The 21,310-nt window shown below is 46.4% G+C and overlaps 1 protein-coding gene across 1 annotated transcript; it reads left to right on the forward strand.

Annotated features, from left to right (window-relative positions):
* Window positions 1-8,449: 8,449 nt before the first annotated feature.
* On the forward strand, window positions 8,450-15,318 carry LOC126983448 (glutamyl-tRNA(Gln) amidotransferase subunit C, mitochondrial-like). Its single transcript, XM_050836149.1, has 7 exons — window positions 8,450-8,574; window positions 8,623-8,647; window positions 9,174-9,354; window positions 10,162-10,318; window positions 11,984-12,052; window positions 12,576-12,810; window positions 14,925-15,318. Exons 3-6 carry the CDS (start codon window positions 9,186-9,188, stop codon window positions 12,790-12,792), a joined length of 612 nt encoding a protein of 203 aa, XP_050692106.1. The 5' UTR covers window positions 8,450-8,574; window positions 8,623-8,647; window positions 9,174-9,185; the 3' UTR covers window positions 12,793-12,810; window positions 14,925-15,318.
* Window positions 15,319-21,310: the final 5,992 nt, after the last annotated feature.

The raw sequence follows: 21,310 nt of genomic DNA on the forward strand, positions 1-21,310 counted from the left end.
TCTTTCCAGTCACTTTCATCATCCTCGTCACTATCCTTCTGCCCTTGTCGTCACTCCCTCACTGTTTTCCGTTCATTTTCATCACCCCGTCATTTTCCTTCATCCCTCTGCATCACCCCTTCACTCTCCTTCCTCCCTCTCGTACCTTCGGCCACTTTCATCGTCCCCGTCACAGATCTTCCTCCCTTCATCGCCCCATCACTCCCCTTCCTCCCCTTCGTCGCCTTCGTCACCGTCCCTCCTCCCCGCCACCTCCCCAGCCCCCCGCCGCCCCTCTTCCGGGTCCCTCCCCTGGGGTGGACAGGTGGCCCCGACCTCCTCCGTCACACCCCCTGCGTCCCCTTCCAACACTTGCCCCGTGCCCCTGCCCCCCGTGGTGCCCCAGGCGTACCCGTGTGTCCCCTGTACTCACGTTGCCACGGTGAAGGCGTCAGATGCTATCATAGCCGCGGGGGCGCTGGGAACCGCCTCCACGCACACCAACACAGAGTCATGCAGCACACGCTTCGCGGCACGGCGGGCCTCAGGCTGGGCCGCGGCCCTCGTGGCTCAATGCAGGGGAGGGCGAGACACGTGTGTGTGTGTGTGTGTGTGTGTGTGTGTGTTGGTGTGTGGCGCGCGTCGCGGCCGTGTGCGTGTGTCGCGGCAGTGTTTGGCGTGTGTGTCGGTGCGTGTCGCCGAGGCTCCTGCACACGGTGGTGTCCTGGACGGTGCCGCCGCCGTGGGCAGCACAGGGGCAGCAGGGCAGCACAGGCCAGCAGGGGCCGCTGGGCCAGGCGCCGCCTCCGCAGGCCGCGCCTCGCTCCTGCGTCGTTCCGCCGCAGCGCCGCCTCGTCGCTCGTCGTCGCGTCCGTCACTTCACTGCGTCCTGCGCCGCCGCGGCCACGCCTGGCTGCTGGGGGAGGCCCGGCACCGTGCCTGCGTGCGGTGCCAGCCGCGCCCGGGGCAGTCCGTGGCACCCCCGCCCGCCTGGGCGGCCAGCGCCCGGGGGTGGCCTGGGCCTTCGGCGAGAGGTTTGGGCGTGGCGTGGGAGGCGGCAGCGTGTGGCGGCGTGGGCGGTGGGCAGCGTGCCGCCCCTCAGCAGTGCCGGGCGTCGCGGTGAGTGGGTGCGGGCGGCGCGGGCGGCGGGGGTGGCGGCGCCTCCACCATAGTCACTCCCTCCTCGTCATTCCTCTCCGATTCGTCTTTGGCGTCGCTAAGACCGTGAGAGTCTGGCGCTGGACGGACCCGCTGATGATGTCACGCTGTGCCCCGGCCCCGGCGCGGCCCCGCGGGGCCCCCGCTGCCCCAGGCACGGCACGCCCCCGGCACGCTCCCAAAGCACCCGCAGAAGACGCGCCAGCCGCAGGGCGTCCACGGCGCGGCTGTGCGCGAGGCCCGTGAGAGTCTGGCGGATTCCAGAGGTCTCATCTTCGCCCCCAGGGAGGCGGCGGCGGCGGCGGCGCGGCCCCCAGGTGGCAGCAGGGGTCAGGAGGCGCCGCGCACGTCCTGCCGACTTACCCTGCATACTAATTGACGCGCAGCGTTGCCACGCCGCGCCGGCCACGCCGCCCCCCGCGACCCCCCGAGCTCCGGCCCCCCGCCGCCCCGCACCCGGGGCAAGCAGCAGCCCTCAGGGCAACCCCGGGGCGGGGCGGGCACAGGGCCCAGGGGCGGGGTGGGGCGCGGCACCCCTAGTGGCACCATCTTGGCAACAGTGACTGGGATGGGCAGCGGTGGGGGTGGCGGGGCAGGGCGGGGCAGGCCAGGGGGGCGGTGTGTGTGTGTGTGTGTGTGTGTGTGTGTGTGTGTGTGTGTGTGTGTGACAAATACCCAGACATACACACACAGATGTATACGTTGCTCAACAGAAGGAAAATTCACTCCTTCGCCTGATCGTCCGGCGCGGCGGCCTAGCTGTTATCGGCGGGGCGGCACCAAAAGTCTACGGGAAAACAATACGTGCGGCAGCGACGATGAACGGACGCAAAAAACCTTCATACACACAAGAGTATTACTTCAGATTGTACCAACAGACCCTGTGTATTATTAGCGGTGCTTGTACTTATATTAATACCTCTGGCTGAATATTACCATAACGTGTGCCGCCAACAGCCTCCAAGCAGCCGGCGTGTGGCAGCGGCGGAAGCACGAGGAGGAGGAGGAGGAGGAGGAGGAGGAGGAGGAGGAGGAGGAGGGAGATAATGAAACAATAAATAAACCAAGAGAAAATATGAAAAGGAGGAGAAGAAGAAGAATGATGAAACTGTAGATGGAAAATAAGATATAAATGAAAAGGAGGAGAAGGAAGATGATGAAACTGTAAATACAATAAAACAAAACATTAAAAGAGAAGAAGGAGAAGAAGAAGAAAGATGATAAAACTATAGACGAAGATGGGGAGCAGGAGGAGAGTGGAGAAAGGAAGTGGAAGAGGAAGGAGGAGGAGGAGGAGGAGGAGGAGGAAGATGAAACTATTGATGAAATAAAAGAAAACATGAAAAGGAGGAGGAGGAGGAGGAGGAGGAGGAGGGAATATGTAGGTAGTACTAAAACAGCTTTCACCACCCCTCCTCCTCCTCCTCCTCCTCCTCCTCCTCCTCCTCCTCCTCCTCCTCCCTGACCCCTTTCTCCCCTCAAACATCTGCCAAGTATTTTTCTCCTCCACTATATCTTAACGCCCTCTGATTGGTCCTTAATGTGGTGACGTCATCCTCGTTAGCCAATCACAGCCCTTCTTGAGAACTGACAGCCCCTCCCTCCCTCACCTCCCCCTCCCACCGGGACCTCGCTCTCTCTCTCTCTCTCTCTCTCTCTCTCTCTCTCTCTCTCTCTCTCTCTCTCTCTCTCTCTCTCTCTCTCTCTCTCTCTCTCGCTCTCGCCCTCTCTCTCCTTCAATCTTTTTATTACCAACTAAAAAAAAATATTATTCAAAATCCCCCAAAATAAAAATCGATTTGGGTCTGAAACTTTATTAAAACGAAGTGATGTATTAAGGGAAGGGTCTGTTAATGGTGGGGTTAAGGGGGGGGGGGGGGGCAGAAGGGAGCGTTCACCCTCCCTTAGTGTTTCGGTCAGGTCTTGGGTGTTATGAAGGAATTCGGATAATGTGTGTTTTTTTATATCTGTATTTTGTGTTTTGCGTTTTAATTTGGTTTTTTTAATTGTGTTTTTTTATATATATTTTGTTTTGAGTTTTAATTTGTTTTGTTTTTATCTTGTTTTTTTTCTTTTTCTTCTCATTCATAAATCATCTTTTTTTCTTCCTTTTTTTTCTTTTTTCTTCATTGTCTTCTATTTCTCCTCCTCCTCCTCCTCCTCCTCCTCCTCCTCCTCCTCTTTCCAGTTTGTGATATTCCTTCTATTCCCTTTTCTTCTCCTTTTCCTCTTCCTCTTCTTCCTCTTTCTTTTCCTCCTCTTCCTCCTTCTATAACCTTTCCCAACCTCCTCCTCCTCCTCCTCTTCCTTTTCTTTCTCCTCTTTCTCCCTTCAATCCTCCTTCTTCTCCTCCTCCTCCTCCTCTTCTTCCTCCCCCTCCTCCTTTCCTCCCCCTCTTCTCTTCTGTCTCTCCTCTTTTTTAGTTTCAATCCTGCTTCTCATATCCTCCTCCTCCTCCTCCTCCTCCTCCTCCTCTTCTCTTACCCTCCACACCCTCTACTTCTTGCAATACCATCTTCCGTTTCTCTTCCTCCTCCTCCTCCTCCTCCTCCTCCTCCTCCTCCTCCTCCTCCTCCATAAGGGAAGACACGCGTCTCTCTCATTAGTTCCTCGTCGTAAAACTTTATCCGAAACGCTGAATTTATATGAGAAGTTATTTTATTTTATTCTTTATTTTATTTATTTTTATTTATGGCGCGGACTCCTCGTGTGTGTGTGTGTGTGTGTGTGTGTGTGTGTGTGTGTGTGTGTGTGAGAGAGAGAGAGAGAGAGAGAGAGAGAGAGAGAGAGAGAGAGAGAGAGAGAGAGAGAGAGAGAGAGAACAATATGAATTTATGGGAGGAATGGCAAGTTTGAACGAGGAGAAGAAGAAGAAGAAGAAGAAGAAGAAGAAGAAGAAGAAGAAGAAGAAATGAAAGCGAAATGAAGAAATTATAGAAGGAAGTAAAGAAGAAAATACAAAAATGAGGAGGAGGAGGAAGAAGAAGAAGAAGAAGAAGAAGAAGAAGAAGAAGAAGAAGAGAAACGAAAGATGGCATTGCAAAAGGTAAAGGTGATGGAGGACCAGAGAAGAGGAGGAGGAGGAAGGAGGAGGAGCAGGAGGAGGTGTGACAGGGAGCAGGTGTGTGAAGAGAAGAAAATAATATGCTGTCGTGACGGAGGAAGAGGAGGAGGAGGAGGAGGAGGAGGAGGAGGAGGAGGAGGAGGAGGAGGAGGAGGAGGAGGAGGAGGAAGATGAAAGGGCCTGTGATTGACATTTTTCGTAACATATATTTTAGATTAGTTTGTGTTGCTTATTGTTTGTTTTCTTTTTTCTTATTATTTTTTTTTACGTAGAGAGAGAGAGAGAGAGAGAGAGAGAGAGATTCATATGAAGTTCTCTTACTCATTAAAGAAAAACGGTTGGTCATCTCTCTCTCACTCGCTCTCTCTCTCTATCGCTCTCTCGATCTCTCTCTCTCTCTCTCTGCCCTTTTCCTTCCCCTTCCTTCCTTTCTCTTCTTTTCCCTTCTCATACAAACTCTTCCCTTTCCCTTCCCTTCCCCTCTCCTCCCCTGCCTTCCCCTATCCCTTAACTCCCCCTATCCCATCTCCCTTACTCTGTCCCTTCTCCTCCCTTCCCTTCCCTCCCTTCCTTCCCTCCCCTTCCTTTTCCTTCCGACCTTTCCCTTCCACCCTCCCTTTCCCTCCTGTGCCCTTCCTTACCCTCTCCTAAACTTCTTCCCTTCCTTCTCTTCCCATCCCTTCCTCTTCCCCTCCTCCTTCCACCTCCTTCCTTAACCATCCCTTCCCATTCTCTCCCCTTCCTTACCCTCTCCTCCTCTTCCTCTCTCTTCCCCTTCCCTTCCCATCCCTTCCTCGTCCCCTCTCTTCCCTCCCCCCCCTCCCCCTTCCACCCTCCCATCCTTAACCATCCCTCTCCATTCTGTCCCCTTCCTTACCCTCTCCTCTTCCTCTCTCTTCTCCTTCCCTTCCCATCCCTTCCTCTTCCCCTCTCCTTCCCTCACCCTCCTCCCCCTACCCATTCCTTAACCATCCCTCTCCATCCTCTCCCCTTCCTTACCCTCTCCTCTTCCTCTCTCTTCTCCTTCCCTTCCCATCCCTTCCTCTTCCCCTCTCCTTCCCTCACCCCCTTCACCCCCTTTCCCTTCCATCTTCCCCTTCCTTAACCATTCCTCTCCATCCAGTCCCCTTCCTTTCCCTCCCCTCCTGCTCCCTTCCTTTCCCCTTCCATTCCCATCCCTTCCTCTTCCCCTCTCCTTCCCTCCCCTCCTCCCCCTTCCCTTAACCATCCCTCTCCATCCTCTCCCCTTCCTTACCCTCTCCTCCTCTTCCCCTTCCCTTCCCCTTCCCCCTGCGGTCCTGAGGTGTGGCTGTCTCTTGTTAACTTGTCTCCTCGCCCATTAAATCGCCTCGCTCCTCGTTCTCATCATACTCGCCAGCGCTGTCATCTCGCTCTCCTTTTTGCCTCTCCGTGAACTGGTTGCCCGCCGCCTCATTAGTCTCCGCCAGGCTATTAAAACTGAACACTCGCGTGGTTTTTGGGCTCCTCAGGTACGCACACAAATATATATAGGTACACACACACACACACACACACACACACACACACACACACACACACACACACACACACACACACGCACACACAGGTAAACGTACTGTCATTTGAAGGTACACACACACACACACACACACACACACACACACACACACACACACACGATATATTTGAACACTTGTGAGGTAGATTTTGGACTGTTCAGGTACACACACACACACACACACACACACACACACACACACACACACACACACACACACACACACACACACATAATATTCCACTTGTCTGTCTTGATATTAAAACCGAAACACACACACAAACACGCACACACAAAGACACACACAGGTAGACAGACGGACGAACACAGACACACACACACACGCACACACACACATGACAGGTCCAGGACATATATGATCCTGTCTGTTTGTGGACGGGTTAAGTTATGGCGTGGGACAGAGTCGTTAACCTGTTTTGTGGCGCAGAAACTGATATATTGAACAAATTAAGCATGACAGCGCCAGGACCTGACCCCCGAGCCACTCAAACACGCTTGCAAACATGAACTTGAAGACGCTTGGAAGTATTAATATTTTGGGGGAATGAGATGGGGAGGGGGGAGGGGGAAGGGGGTAGTGGGGGTGGGTGTAGGGGGATAGTAGTAGTAGTAGTAGTAGTAGTAGTAGTAGTAGTAGTAGTAATGATAATAAATGGTATATGAAAATTTGATTTGTTTTCGTTTTCATATAATTTTGTATCTGCTAACAATATTTTTTTTATTATATACTCTCTCTCTCTCTCTCTCTCTCTCTCTCTCTCTCTCTCTCTCTCTCTCTCTCTCTCTCTCTCTCTCTCTCTCTCTCTCTTCCCTTTTCCTTCCTTTCCCTTATTTTCTCTTCTCATACATGTTTTCATATAATTTTGCTTCTTCCAACATTCTTTTTTATGTCTCTCTCTCTCTCTCTCTCTCTCTCTCTCTCTCTCTCTCTCTCTCTCTCTCTCTCTCTCTCTCTCTCTCTCTCTCTCTCTCTCTCTCTCTCTCTCTCTCTCTCTCTCTCTCTCTCTCTCTCTCTCTCTCTCTCTCTCTCTCTCTCTCTCTCTCTCTCTCACCCCCCGTTCGTATCTCCTTGGGATGCGAGACACTCCGCCACGCCGCCGCCCACACCAAAATTTATGACACAAGCAGGATTGTGGCGACTGACAGCCATTTGTCCCGATGCCTCCTCCTCCTCCTCCTCCTCCTCCTCCTCCTCTTCTCGTCTTCCTCCTCCTCCTCCTCCTCCTTCTCTCATTTCGTCGCCCCGGCCTCTCCCGTATCTCTTCTTCTTCTCCTTCGCTTTCTTCAGATTACTCCTTCTCCTCCTCTTCCTCTTCTTCTCGTCTTCCTCCTCCTCCTCCTCTCATTTCGTCCCCCCGGCCTCTCCCATATCTCTTCTTCTCTTCTATCTTCAACACCACCTTCGCTTTCTTCAGATTACTCCTTCTCCTCCTCTTCCTCCTCTTCTCGTCTTCTTCCTCCTCCTCCTCCTCCTCTCATTTCGTCCCCCCGGCCTCTCCCGTATTTCTTCTTTTCTTCTATCTTCAACACCACCTTCTCTTTCTTCAGATTACTCCTTCTCCTCCTCTTCCTCCTCTTCTCGTCTTCCTCCTCCTCCTCCTCCTCCTCGTTTCCCTTCTCCCCTTGTCTGTCTGCTCTTCCTCTTCGCCTCTCTTCCGCTCGATCCTTTCCTCCTCCTCCTCCTCCTCCTCCTCCTCCTCTCCATCCTTCCTGCTGACTTTACCTTCTTCCTTCTCCCGCTCCTTCCTCCTCCTCCTTCTTCTCTTCTTCCATTCCATTTTCACCTTCCTCCTATTTCTCATTCTCTTCCTCAGTCTCCGTATTCTGTGTTTCTTGTTTTCCTTCATTTTCCTTTTCTCTTCTTCCTTCTCTTCATCCCCTCCTCCTCCTCCTCCTCCTCCATTTTGTCATGTATTCTCTCCTCTTTATTCTCTTCATCCTCTTCTTTCTCCTCCTCCTCCTTCTACTTCTCATTCTTCTTCATCTCAGCATCTTCTTCCTCTTCTTCCATGTCTTTCTAATTCTCCTCTTCTCTTTTTTTTCTTTTCTTCTCTTCCCTTCCCTTCCCTTTCCCTCTCTTCCCTTCCTTCTCTTCCCTTCCCTTTTCTCATCTTCCTTTCCCTTCCCTTTCCCTCCCTTCTCCTCCCATCCCTTCTCCTCCCTTCCCTTTTCCTTTCCTTCCCTTCTCTTCCCTTCCCTTTCCTTATCTTCCTTTCCCTTCTCTTCCCTTCCTCTCTCCTCCCTTATTCTCCCTTCCCTTCCTTTCCCTTCCCTTCCCTTCCCAGCATCCAATCTACTTTAGTCATCCCTCTCCTCCTCCATCCTCTCTGCCAGGACTCAATAAAGGGTTAACTATTACAAAATTTGATTCTGCTTGCTTTTTCTTCCTCATTCTCTTTGTATATATCAATTAGAACATTTGTGGGACCAGAATGGAGTACAGAAATATCAGATAGAGAGGTTGATGACGTTAGGAAAGGCCTTTGTTCTCTTAAATTTAAGGGGGCACTTCTGTATTTTAATGTGTGTTCTGTTCCTGTAGTTTCATGTATCCTCTTTTCCTAGTTTGATGCTGTGAGTCTTTTTTTTTCCTTCTCACTGTTCTTTGTACCTTATAGAAACTTTCGTGTAATGTTATTTTGGTTTTCATGGTTTAGTCCCCCCGTTACAAAGGCAGAAAGTAAACAAACACGAGGGCTTGAGTTTGGAGACCGGCGCGTTTTCTTGTTTTCTTAGCGTTTTAGCGTAAAATATCACCCAGCAGGCACCACAGCGACACAACAAGCAGGCACCACAGAGACACAACAAGCAGGCACCACAGAGACACAACAAGCAGACACCACAGCGACACAGCAAGCAGGCAGACAACAGAGTAACACGTGAAGGTAGGGTATTTAAGACACAAGGCAGCAGTGATCATAAGAGGCCGCCACTTCTTATAAGGGTCATAGTTAACATAGTCACTTTGTTCCAGTTATTCACGAAAGGATAACGTGTTCCTCATTTAAGTTCAGTGCTTTGGTGTGTTTGGTTTAAGGGTGTGGCTGCTGGTCTGTAGGTGTGTATATGACCTGTCCCTTGACTTGGTGAATACATTTTCTGATTTTATTTATTATATGTACGTATATATATATTTTTTTTTTTCATATGTACCATTTACGGGTTTTATTCACCATTTTATTGATTTTCTGTGTACCATTTTACTGATTTATTAATGTGCCCCTTGACTCTGTGTACACATTTACTGATTTGATTTATTTTATTATATTCAATTTTTATCTTACCATTTTATTGATTTTATTTGTTCCATTTTATTGATTTTATTTGCACCATTTTATTAATTTTATTTGTAGCTTCCATTTTACTGATTTATTTTATTTCATTTCATTTCTTACTCTGGCTCCTCCACAGTCTAGTGCCGAGATGAGTGTGGCACCACTAAGGCCGGCTGTGTTGGGGCCACTCCGGTGGATTCCTTGCCCTAGTGCCACATCCTTTGCTGCCGCCACCGCCTCTGCCACAGCCACAGCCTCCATCACCTCCACACACCGCCGCTGGCTCTCCACACACTCCCGGACCTTGTGTAGTGAGAGTACGTTACACTTACTTCCGTTGAGAGAGAGAGAGAAATATGTTGCACTTATATTGTGTACCTGTTATTGTGTATTTTATTTGTTATGTTTAATATGTCCTGAAGTAATTAAATTATATATCTCTAGTTCTAATTGTTGGCCCATCTCTCTGTCCCCATTCATTAAACAAAGCACCTCCTCTTATGATTCTACCTCTGTTTTGGAAGTCATTTATTAGCTATGCACTATTTGCAGGAGCAGCATCAACAGGCTTTTATGTTTCCACTTTTCTGGTTTGCCTTTGAGCTGCCTTAATATACCTAAAAAAAAATTATTTCTATTTATTTTTACTTCCTACCGACCTATATATACATTTATCTCTCACCCAAGACTCACCCAACAGAGTATCCAAGGTTAGGTTAGGTTATCATTACATCTATCTCACCCAAGACTTAGGTTATACAAGGTTATCTTCACCTATATGTCTCCCCCATGATTAAGATAGATTAGGTTATGTTAGGTTATCTCTTTATCTGTCTCACTCAAGGTTAATTTAGGTTATCATTACATCTATCTCACCCAATACTTAGGTTATCTTTATAAATCTCACCCAAGATTAAGGTAGATTATGTTATATTAGGTTATCCCTTTATGTCTCACTCAAGGAAAGGTTATCAATCCTCTCACCCAATACTTAGGTTATCTTTATAAATCTCACCCAAGATTAAGGTAGATTAGGTTATGTTAGGTTATCTCTTTATGTCTCACTCAAGGTTAGGTTAGGTTATCTCCATCCATCTCTCTCACGCAAGACTGTCCCCCTACAGAGCGAGTGTCCAAGGTCCCTCAGCAACCCACCACCCCCACCCTGCCCCCCGGCCAGCCTGTCCAAGTTGACCTGCGCCTGGTACAGCTCCTGGAGAGGCTTTCCCTGGTGGACTTTGCCAATGAGGAGGGCGTTGAGAGGCTGCAGGAGGCCATTAGGTGAGATACAGTTGATGGTATTGGTATGGGTTAGTGTGAGGTGGGATTAATGTGTTGATGGATGTGTTTGTATTTCACATTTTTTATTCATTCAGTCACTTATTTTTTTACTTATTTCTGCTCCTCCTTTAAATAACTTATGTTCTTTATACCATAAGATGCTGGCTATCATGTGTTTGAAGATACCCCGAACTTGACCTAACCTAACAAAACCCCAGTTACTATATGTCTCAACTCAGAAAATTCATATATGCTTCCTTACTAATGAGACTTTCTATACATCAAAGTGAGGTCATTCTATGTTGATTTATACCATAAGTTGCTGGCTATCATGTGTTTGAAGATATACCCTAAACTTAACCTAACCTAACCTAACAAAACCCCAAACAGTTACCATACGTCTCAACTCAGAAAATTCATATATGCCTCCTTAATAATGAGACGTTCTACACAGCAAAGTGAGGTCATTCTATGTTGATTTATGCCATAATTTGCCAGGTATCATGTGTTTGAAAGTACCCTAAACTTAACCTAACCTAACCTAACAAAACCCCAAACAATTACGATACATCACAACTCAGAAAATTCATATATGCTTCTTTAGTAATGAGACTTTATATGCAACAAAGTGAGGTCATTCTATTTTGATTTATACCATAGGGTGCTAGCTATCATGTGTTTGAAGATACCCTAAACTTAACCAAACCTAACATAACAAAACCCCAAACAGTCACTATACGTCTCAACTCTGAAAATTCATATATGCTTCCTTAGTAGTGAGACTTTCTATACAACAAAGTGAGGATATTCTTTGTTGATTTATACCATAAGGTGCTGGCTATCATGTGTTTGAAGATACCCTAAACTTAACCTAACCTACCCTAACAAAATCCCAAACAGTTACTATACATCTCAACTCTGAAAATTCATACATGCTTCCTTAGTAATGAGACTTTCTATACAACAAAGTGAGGTCATTCTTTGTTGATTTATACCATAAGGTGCTGGCTATCATGTGTTTGAAGATACCCTAAACTTAACCTAACCTACCCTAACAAAATCCCAAACAGTTACTATACGTCTCAACTCTGAAAATTCATACATGCTTCCTTAGTAATGAGACTTTCTATACAACAAAGTGAGGTCATTCTTTGTTGATTTATACCATAAGGTGCTGGCTATCATGTGTTTGAAGATACCCTAAACTTAACCTAACCTAACCTAACCTAACAAAACCCCAAACAGTTACTATACGTCTCGACTCTGAAAATTCATATATGCTTCCTTAGTAATGAGACTTTCTATACAACAAAGTGAGGTCATTCTTTGTCGATTTATACCATAAGGTGCTGGCTATCATGTGTTTGAAGATACCCTAAACTTAACCTAACCTAACCTAACAAAACCCCAAACAGTTACTATACGTCTCGACTCAGGAAATTCAAATATGCTTCCTTACTAATGAGACTTTCTATACAACAAAGTGAGGCATTTCTATTTGATATATACCATAATGTGTTTGAAGATACCCTAACCTAACAAAACCACAAACAGTTACTATAGGTTGGTTTGAGTGCTTAGGAAGATGCTACGTCAGACTGTAGCCTTTAGTGTCCACCCCAGTGTTATGAGCAGTAGACTAACAGACCTTCTCCCCGCCCCCAGCATGGCCGACCGCTTGAGCCAGGTGGATACGACAGGTGTGGAGCCCCTCATCACGGTGCTGGAGGACAGGTGAGAGGCTGGACTCTTTATCATTTAGTAATTAGTTACTCATTGTATATACAGCATTTGTTATTGTATTATTCTATTGTGTTTATATTTGCACACCATCAGCAAAGGAGACAGATCAAGGGCTTAAATAAAAAGTAATGAAAAAAAAAGATGAAAGAGAAGACAATTTCAGGTTAGGTTAGGTTAGGTTAGTATTACTCATTGTATATACTGCATTTGTTATTGTATTATTTTATTGTATTTATATTTCCACACCATCAGCAAATAATGAAAAAGAAAGACGAAAGAGAAGTCTATTTTGGGTTAGGTTAGGTTAGTATTACTCATTGTATATACTGCATTTGTTATTGTATTATTCTATTGTATTTATATTTGCACACCATCAGCAAATAATGAAAAAAAAAGACAAAAGAGAAGTCAATTTCAGGTTAGGTTAAGTTAGGTTAGGTTAGTATTACTCATTGTATATACCGCATTTGTTATTTTATTTATATTTGCACACCATCCTCGGCATCCCTTCCAGGTCGCTCCCACTGGCCGAGGACGAGGTGGAGTGGGGAAGCCAGAAAGACGAGCTACTGGCCTGTGCTCACTCCACCGTCGAGGACTACTTCGTGGTGCCACCGGGGAACATCACCTACGAGGAGGAGCGGGGCTACCACGCCACCCTCAAGCAGCAGCAGGCACAGCAGCAGCAGGAGGAGGAGGAGGAGGACCTGAAGAAGACAAGCAGGGAATGAAGAAAGAGATAGAATTAGGTATGTTTTATATCTTTTTATTTATTTAGTTGCATGTTGTGTTGAGTAGTAGTAGTAGTAGTAGGAGGAGGAGGAGGAGGAGGAGGAGGAGGAGGAGGTACTGGTATGCTGGATATCCCTTCACTGGTAGCCTGGTAACATACACTCCCAGGTCTTTCTCTGCTTCTGTGGTGGATAGTGGAGTGTTTCCCATGTGGTATTGGTGTGCTGGATATCCCTTCACTGGTAGCCTGGTAACATACACTGCCAGGTCTTTCTCTGCCTCTGTGGTGGATAGTGGAGTGTTTCCCATGTGGTATTGGTGTGCGGGATATCCCTTCACTGGTAGCCTGGTAACATACACTCCCAGGTCTTTCTCTGCCTCTGTGGTGGATAGTGGAGTGTTTCCCATGTGGTATTGGTGTGCTGGATATCCCTTCACTGGTAGCCTGGTAACATACACTCCCAGGTCTTTCTCTGCTTCTGTGGTGGATAGTGGAGTGTTTCCCATGTGGTATTGGTGTGCTGGATATCCCTTCACTGGTAGCCTGGTAACATACACTCCCAGGTCTTTCTCTGCCTCTGTGGTGGATAGTGGAGTGTTTCCCATGTGGTATTGGTGTGCTGGATATCCCCTCCCAAGGTGCAGGATTTTACATTTTTCGTCATTGAATTGTAGCAGCCACTTTTTGATCCATTCCGGTAGCTTGGTGAGGTCTTCTGGTAGGAAATCCGCAGTTAAAGGGTTAATGTGGCTTATTGGAGACCCACCATTAGAGCATTGTTTCACCCTTCAAGCATGCATGTACCCAGACAGGCAGAGGTTGGCCCGCCCTTATAAACATTGCATTGCTCCCTGTGGCCCGGTGCAAAGCGTTGTGTGTGACCCTCGCCTTGGCAGGGATGTCTAGGAGGTGCTGCGTAGTACCTCCTCCCTGACAACAACACAGGTGCCTTCCCCTTAAAGCCTGCCGCACCACCTCTTATAGACCCGGGCCAGGAAAAATTTAGATGAATAGGCTGGTGTGCATGCCAGACGGAGAGACCTGACTACTCTTTGACACTCCATGAACCCTGACGTGGTTTTTTTTCTCATTTTAACACCACAGGGAACAAGTAGTCAAGGGCAAACATGAAATAAACAATGGGGAAAATGCCTGCAAAGTTTATTCTCCCAAAAACGAAAATCAGTGGAGAATTCTAGAAGATAATTAAAAAAGATATGCTTAAATGTGTGCTTGGCAGGGGGCACGGCACATAGACACTGTCAACACTGCCCTGTTTTCACATATTGAATTATTAAACATATTAAATTCCATACACAGAAGCATAAGATTTTTGTTGGCTTTTTATTATTCTGTTTGTGTTTTCCCGCTGAGTGAGGAATGCAAACACTTCTGGAGGCTTGAGCTGGAGTGTTGTCCTTTTGACCCCACGACCTTGGTGAATAGTTTTGTGTGAGTGTGTGTGTGTGTGTGTGTGTGTGTGAAGCACGAAGTATTAAATATAACTAGAGCAAAGGAAGATAATAAGCTGATGCCACAACACAGACTTAAAGTGTAGCAGGATAATGGATTCAGCATCACTCAGAGCAGACACCACACAGTATGGTTTAAAAGTAGCACATCGTGCAGTTAGGTGCAACTTGGCAAAAATTGATTCCTGCAATTCTGAAAAGTTCCTGTAGAATTGGTTCCCAATTTGGGAACCAATTTCCATGATGTAATTTCACAGATCATAATTGACACTACACCAAAGTGAGCGTTGGACAGCGTCACTACAACGCCCGTGTAAGTGTTTGTGTCACAGCAGACAGTGGCAGCATAGGTGCACATAGTCACCGGTGCCGGGCTGGGCCGCTGGTGGCTGGCAGTGGCCGGCGGCCGGCCTCACACCAGCCTGCTGAGTGTCTCCCTCAGGCGCTGCAGCAGAGATGAAGTATTGATAATCATCAGCAGCAGCCCAGGAGGCATGAGGAAGGTCTTTAACACTTAAGATACTATTCCCTTATTTGAGGAATTGATGCTGCAGTAAATTCCAGTGACTCCAATGGCACTGAGAATTGGAATCATCAATTCCAAGCCAATAGTCCAGTAAAAAGAATATGAATTAATATCCTGCTCTCTACCTTACAGAGCAAGGCGGCGACCCTCAGGGCTCTGTGTGAGACAGTGAGGTGCTGTAAGTTGTGCGCCACAAGATGCGTGAACGCTGTGTGTAAGGGTGTCCAGTGTTAAAAGTTGTACATACATATAAAGAGTTTGCAAGATATACATATTTTGTGTGTGAGCTGTGACCAGTGATACTGTACAATGACATAATAAAGCTTGCAATGAGTGAATACCAGCGACCATGTTCCAAAGTCTCCTTTAACTAGGATAAGCCCTTTGTTGCCTACTCAAAGCCAACAGCGTCTTATAAACTTTTGAATACGGCACTTCAAATCAATTCTTCTTGGTCAATTTGTTCTCCTGCTAACAAGAGAAAGCCATTATGCTTGAGATTGCTGCTAACCTGTCGAAGTGGTACACAGAAAAATAATTCTTTGCAAGTTCACTTCAAGTTCACCTCTCCCCCTTACCTGCCTCCTCTTCAATCTTATTCCCTCAACAGTTGCTCTCGACCTTCCTTCACCAGGCTCCTCATCACCTCACCCCCCCTCCCACCCCCCCCACCAACGTTGCCAGATTGTCGTACTCAGCTTCACATATTCGCTTATTTCAGACCAAAAACCGTCGCACCCGTAAAACTAACAGTACTCATTCCTAGTTATTGCTTAAAACATTACTGATAGAGTGTTTTTTATGATCGTTATGCGTTAGAAATAGAAAAATCCAGTGTGGGGAGTACGATAACATGACATCCCTGCGCCCGACACTTTGCCTTCCCTCCTTAAACTCTTCCTGCAGTAAATTCTGTGGAGGTTCTTATAACAAGCACATCATCTCCTCTTCTCGCCCCATGACCAAGAAATATACAGGAAGGAAATAGGAGTTCAGAGCATTACAAGACCACTCCAACTCATGCATGGAAGAAACACATCTCCTCCCGAAATTGACCTCTCTTTTGGCCGCTCATAACTTTTGTCTTTGTGGGCTCAGTGATTAGCGGGCTTTTATTTATTTTTATTTATTTATTTATTTATTTATTTTTCCTTGAGCTGTTTATTTTGCTGTAAAAAAGAAAAAATAGAAAGAAACGGGTTGTGAATAAAGAGTAAAGATTAAAATGTGACCAAAAAATGTAATCTGAAATAATATAATATAGTGAAGTATACGATCAAGAAATAACATAATAGAGAAACAATGTGTAGCAAACGACTTAGAATTGATAGATAATAAAGAGATTGAAGGATAGCATAGAACCAAGAAATAATAGTGTAATGAAATAGATATTAAGTATATGTCCAAAAAAATCAGATGTATTAAAGGATAGACAATAGATCCAATAGATAAATAGTCTAAAATTGAATAGTGCAGAATTGATGAAGAAAAAATATGGGTTGACAATCTTAAGTATTTTTTGCACTGACAACCTTGAGAGAGAGAGAGAGAGAGAGAGAGAGAGAGAGAGAGAGAGAGAGAGAGAGAGAGAGAGAGAGAGAGAGAGAGAGAGAGAGAGAGAGAGAGAGAGAGAAGGGGGACCACAAAAAAAATAGAACATTCTCCCTTGCATTTTTTTTTTTTTTTTTTTTTTAGGGGAAACTTAAATTATGAGGAAAATTTAATTAGAGAGGAAGATAAACGAGGAGGAGGAGAGGAAAGAATTGGAGGAGGAGGAGGAGGAGGGAAGTAGTAACATTCCTCCCTTTCCTTTCCCTCCCTCCTTTCTCTCCCTTCTCTCCGGTCTCTCCATTCCTTCCCTCCCTCACTTCTCTCCCTCCTTCCTCTCTTTCCTCCCCCTCTCTTCCTCCCCACTTCTTTCCTTCCTTTCCTCCCTTCTCTCCATTCTTTCTCTCCCTCCTTCCTCTCCCTCCTTTCTCTCTTTCCTCCCTCCTCTCTCTCCCCACTCCTTTCCTTCCTTCTCTCCCTTCTCTCCATTCTTTCCCTCCCTCCTTCCTCTCCTTCCCTCCATTCCTCCACTCTCCCTCTCCCTTTTTTCTCTCCCTCTCCATTCTTTCCTCCCTTACATTCCTTCCCTTCTTATCTCCCTCCTTATCTTCTTCCCCTTCTTTCCCTCCTCTCTCTCTCTCTCTCTCTCTCTCTCTCTCTCTCTCTCTCTCTCTCTCTCTCTCTCTCTCTCTCTCGCGGGGCACGGTGCCAAGCGAGGGGTATTTTGAGGAACTGTGGGCCGCGTGCGTCTCTACCACCACCACCACCACCTACATCACCACTACATCGTCCTACATCACCACCACCACCACCAACATCACTACCACTACTATCTACATCACCACCACCACCACCAACATCACTACCACTACTATCTACATCACCACTATCACCGCCTTATCCTATTCATCACCGCCACCACCACCACTACTACTACTACTACTACTACTACTACTACTACTACTACTACTACTACTACTACTACTACTACTACTTCTACTACTACTACTACTACCACGATATCTTCTCTTCCTCCTCCACGCTCACCACCACTCGTCACGGCTATTCACATCACCACCACAACCACCACCACCATCATCACCATCATCATCACCATCACCACCATCATCACCACCATCACCACCACCATCATCACCATCATCACCACCACCACCATCATCACCATCATCACCACCACCATCACCACCATCATCATCACCACCATCATCATCACCATCACCACCACCATTACTAATAAGCGTAAATAGTAAATACATATAAAAAAAAAGGAGTCGTTTTCATACATATAATTAATTAATGAAACGTATAATTGAAAGAGAGAGGGAGAGAGAGAGAGAGAGAGAGGGGGGGGGTTATTTAGGGCGTGGTTACCTGGACCTTGATTGCTTACCTGTATACCTCTCTCTCTCTCTCTCTCTCTCTCTCTCTCTCTCTCTCTCTCTCTCTCTCTCTCTCTCTCTCTCTCTCTCTCTCTCATATGTATCAATATAATCTAGTTTGCTCTTTAGCCTTCATAAAAATAATGGTACCTGTATCTTCTCTTTATCTATCTATCTGTTTACCTGTCTTTCAATCTATCTATTCATATATAAATTTTTGTTTGTTTATTTTCGTATCTCGTATCTACAATTCCATGGGTGTTTCTCTTCTTCTCGTTCACTTCCTTTTTCTGTTTAATTTTTGCGTCAGGTTACGATCGGTTTAATTTTTGACCGTGATATCACTCCTGACCTCCCTTCCCTTCCGTACGCAATGTTATCTGTGTATCCCGAGGTGGAAGACATTATCAGGTATAGGAGAAGAGGGAGACTATAAGAAGTGAAGGAGGGAAGGGAAAGGGAGAATATGAGAGAGAAAATAAAGAAATGAGGGAGAGAAGGGAAGCAAAGGAGAAGGAACGCTATAAAAAGGGAGAATATAGAAAAGAAAATTAGGAAATGAGGGAGAGAAGAGAATTAGGAGAGGAAGTGAGGAGGAGAGAAGGGAAGCAGAGGAGAAGGAACGCTATAAAAAGGGAGAATATAAAAAAGAAAATAAGGAAATGAGGGAGAGAAGATAATTAGGAGAGGGAATGAGGATAAGAGAAGGGAAGCAGAGGAGAAGGAACGCTTTAAAAAAAAGGGAGAATATAAAAAGAAAATAAGGAAATGAGGGAGAGAAGAGAATTAGGAGAGGAAGTGAGGAGAAGAGAAGGGAAGCAGAGGAGAAGGAACGCTATAAAAAAGGGAGAATATAAAAAAGAAAATAAGGAAATGGGGGAGAGAAGAGAATTAGGAGAGGAAGTGAGGATAAGAGAGAAAGGAAGGGAGAAGGAAAACTCTAAAGGGGAGAATATGAAAAAAAAGAAAAAGAAGTGAGGAATAGAAGAGAATTTGACGAGGGAGTGAGGTGGCAGGAGAGGTGAGTTCAGAGCCAGGTAATCTCAACTGTTTACCTGGCCACCTCGTCTACAGGTAAATGTTTGCAGCTACAGGGCATGACTCACGGGTTGCAGGAATGCCCGAACGGAAACTGAGCGAAACCAGGTGAAAACTGACTTATGAAACCACCTCTTGAGTCTTGCATTACAGAGAAAGAGATATTGATGTTTATAAAGGAATGCCCGACGGAAACTGAGCGAAACCGGGTGAAAACGAGGAGAAAACTAAGATATGAAACCACCTCTAGAATCTTGCATTACAGATAGAGAGATATTGATGTTTATAGAGAATGAACATTGATGAAACCGCTGGAGTCTCGCGATGTAGAGAGAACATTAGGAAGAGAAATAAGTGAAATGTGACGAAGGGAGAGGAAGGAAAGTATGTGTGGGGAGGACAGGGGAAGAAGAGGGAGTATTGGATTGGAAGATGGGGAGAACATGGGGTAGAGGGGAGAGAAGGAGAGGGAAGGAAGCGAAAGGGAAAGAAAAAAGGGAGAGAGGGAGAGAGAAGAATATTGGTTTGAGGACTAGAAGGGAGAGAAAAACGAGAGGGAAGTTAGGGAGAGAAAAAAAAAAAGACGTAGTGGAGAGAGGGAGAGAGAAAAATATTGGTTAGAGGGTTAGAAGGGAGAGAAGAAGGAGAGGAAAGGGAGCGAAAAGGGAAGTAAGGGAGAAAGGGAGAGGAGGAGTAGCTTGTAAACTTGAAGAGAGGGAGAGGGAGATTATTGGTTAGAGGGGTAGAAGGGAGAGGAGAGGAAAGTGAGTGAAGGGGAGCGAAAGGGAATTAAGGGAGAAAGGGAGAGGAGGAGGAGGAGATGATGAACTGGCAGAGAGGGAGAGGGAGAATGGGTTAGAAGGGAGAGGAAAGTCAATGAAGGGAGCGAAAGGAAAAGAAGAAAGGAGGAGGAGCTGATGAACTGGAAGAGAGAGAGAGAGAGAGAGAGAGAGAGAGAGAGAGGGAGAGGGAGAATAAAGATGGAAGAAGGGAAAGGAGAGAAAAGGGAGAAGAGAAATTGTGTGAAAAGGAAAAAAAAAACGGATTAGCTGTACCGAAGAGAAATCAGCGGGTCAGTCAACACGTACATACACACGAACACGAAATAGGTACACACGGACACACTAGAACACACGGACACACGAGAACACACGGACACACGAGAACACACGGACACACTAGAACACACGGACACACGAGAACACACAAACACAAAATAAATATACACACGGACACACTAGAACACACGGACACATGGGTACACGGTCACCATACCCACGGACAGAGCCAGGCGCGATACCATTTCCCTAAGTCACGTGTTTATGCAGTGTACGAGGGAGCTCAAAGTGAGATCTCGGTCATAGATAACTTCAACACATGCCAGCGATATATATGAATTGTTTACTAATATATAGCCGTCACTTTTTTAGACTATACAAATGGTTGGGTGTGAGAGACAAACCAGGTCAGTAGATATCAATGCGTCGGCCCGAAGTGGTTCTCTGGACGGCCGAGGGCGGCGCCACTTGTATGAGGTCTATTGGCGGGTGCGTCCGTGTATTGAAACATGGAAACATGGAAATGCAGGCAACATAAAGTCTATTGGCTCATTACGAGGTTGCCCGCTTTGGGGATTTAATCTGCTCGACAGCCACTTGGGGCCTGGGGAACAGATGAAAGCACCTCGATATTAGTTTACATTTCTCCTCTTTCCTTTTCATTTCCCGTTAATTAATCTACGTGTTCCTCCCATTTCGCACTATCCTCCCTCCCTCTCTCTCTTTCTCTTTTTCCTCCCTGTGATCCTATTTATTTATTTATTTATTTAGTAGTTTCTTATCACTTATATTAGTTTACATTTGTCTTCTCTCCTTTTCTTCATTTCCCGTTAATTCTCTACGTGTCCCTCCAATTTCACACCATCCTCCCCCTCTCTCTCTCTCTCTTTCTTTTCCTCTCTGTGATTCCTTTCTTAACATCATTCCGTTATGTTTACCTCACTTATTAACGTCGTGTCGAAGCGTTTTAAGTGACTGTCTGGGAAGTAGACCACATTAGGCCCGTGCAAGAGTGCAGTCACCAACCCGCAGAGGCAAGGGAAAGCGGGTCACTCCGGGACTAATATAGATTTGGGTCCGCTCCAAGCCCGGCCGTGGTGGTGATGGTGGCGGTGGTGGTGATAGTGGTGAGGTTATGGGGTTATGGTGTGGGTGGTGATGATGGGGGATGGGGGGGTGGTAGGTGGTGATGGTGGTGATGAAAGGGAGTTGGTAATGATGCTGGTGATGACGGGACAGCAGGATAGTGAGGATTTTAGTGATGGTGATGATGGAGGTGGTTGTGATGATCGTAGCTGGGGTGGTGATGTAGGAAGATGGTGGTGGTGATGGTGATGGTGGTGATGGTGATGGTGGTGATGGTGTTAGTGGTGGTGGTGGTGATGGTGGTAGTGCCAAGGTTATAAGCGACTTCCGTAAAGGGGAGAAAATAGACGGTGTAAGGAGGCTGTGTGTGTACGTGTGTGTGTGTGTG

This window comes from Eriocheir sinensis, chromosome 54, assembly GCF_024679095.1.
Source record: "Eriocheir sinensis breed Jianghai 21 chromosome 54, ASM2467909v1, whole genome shotgun sequence".
Lineage (NCBI taxonomy): Eukaryota > Metazoa > Arthropoda > Malacostraca > Decapoda > Varunidae > Eriocheir > Eriocheir sinensis.

Excerpts from the sequence above, each read along its gene's own strand:
- LOC126983448 (XM_050836149.1), top strand. The coding sequence starts at position 9,186 with ATGAGTGTGGCACCACTAAGGCCGGCTGTGTTGGGGCCACTCCGGTGG. Across the intron at positions 9,355-10,161 it reads CCGGACCTTGTGTAGTGAGA|AGCGAGTGTCCAAGGTCCCT; the intron begins GTACGTTACACT and ends GTCCCCCTACAG. Across the intron at positions 12,053-12,575 it reads ATCACGGTGCTGGAGGACAG|GTCGCTCCCACTGGCCGAGG; the intron begins GTGAGAGGCTGG and ends CATCCCTTCCAG.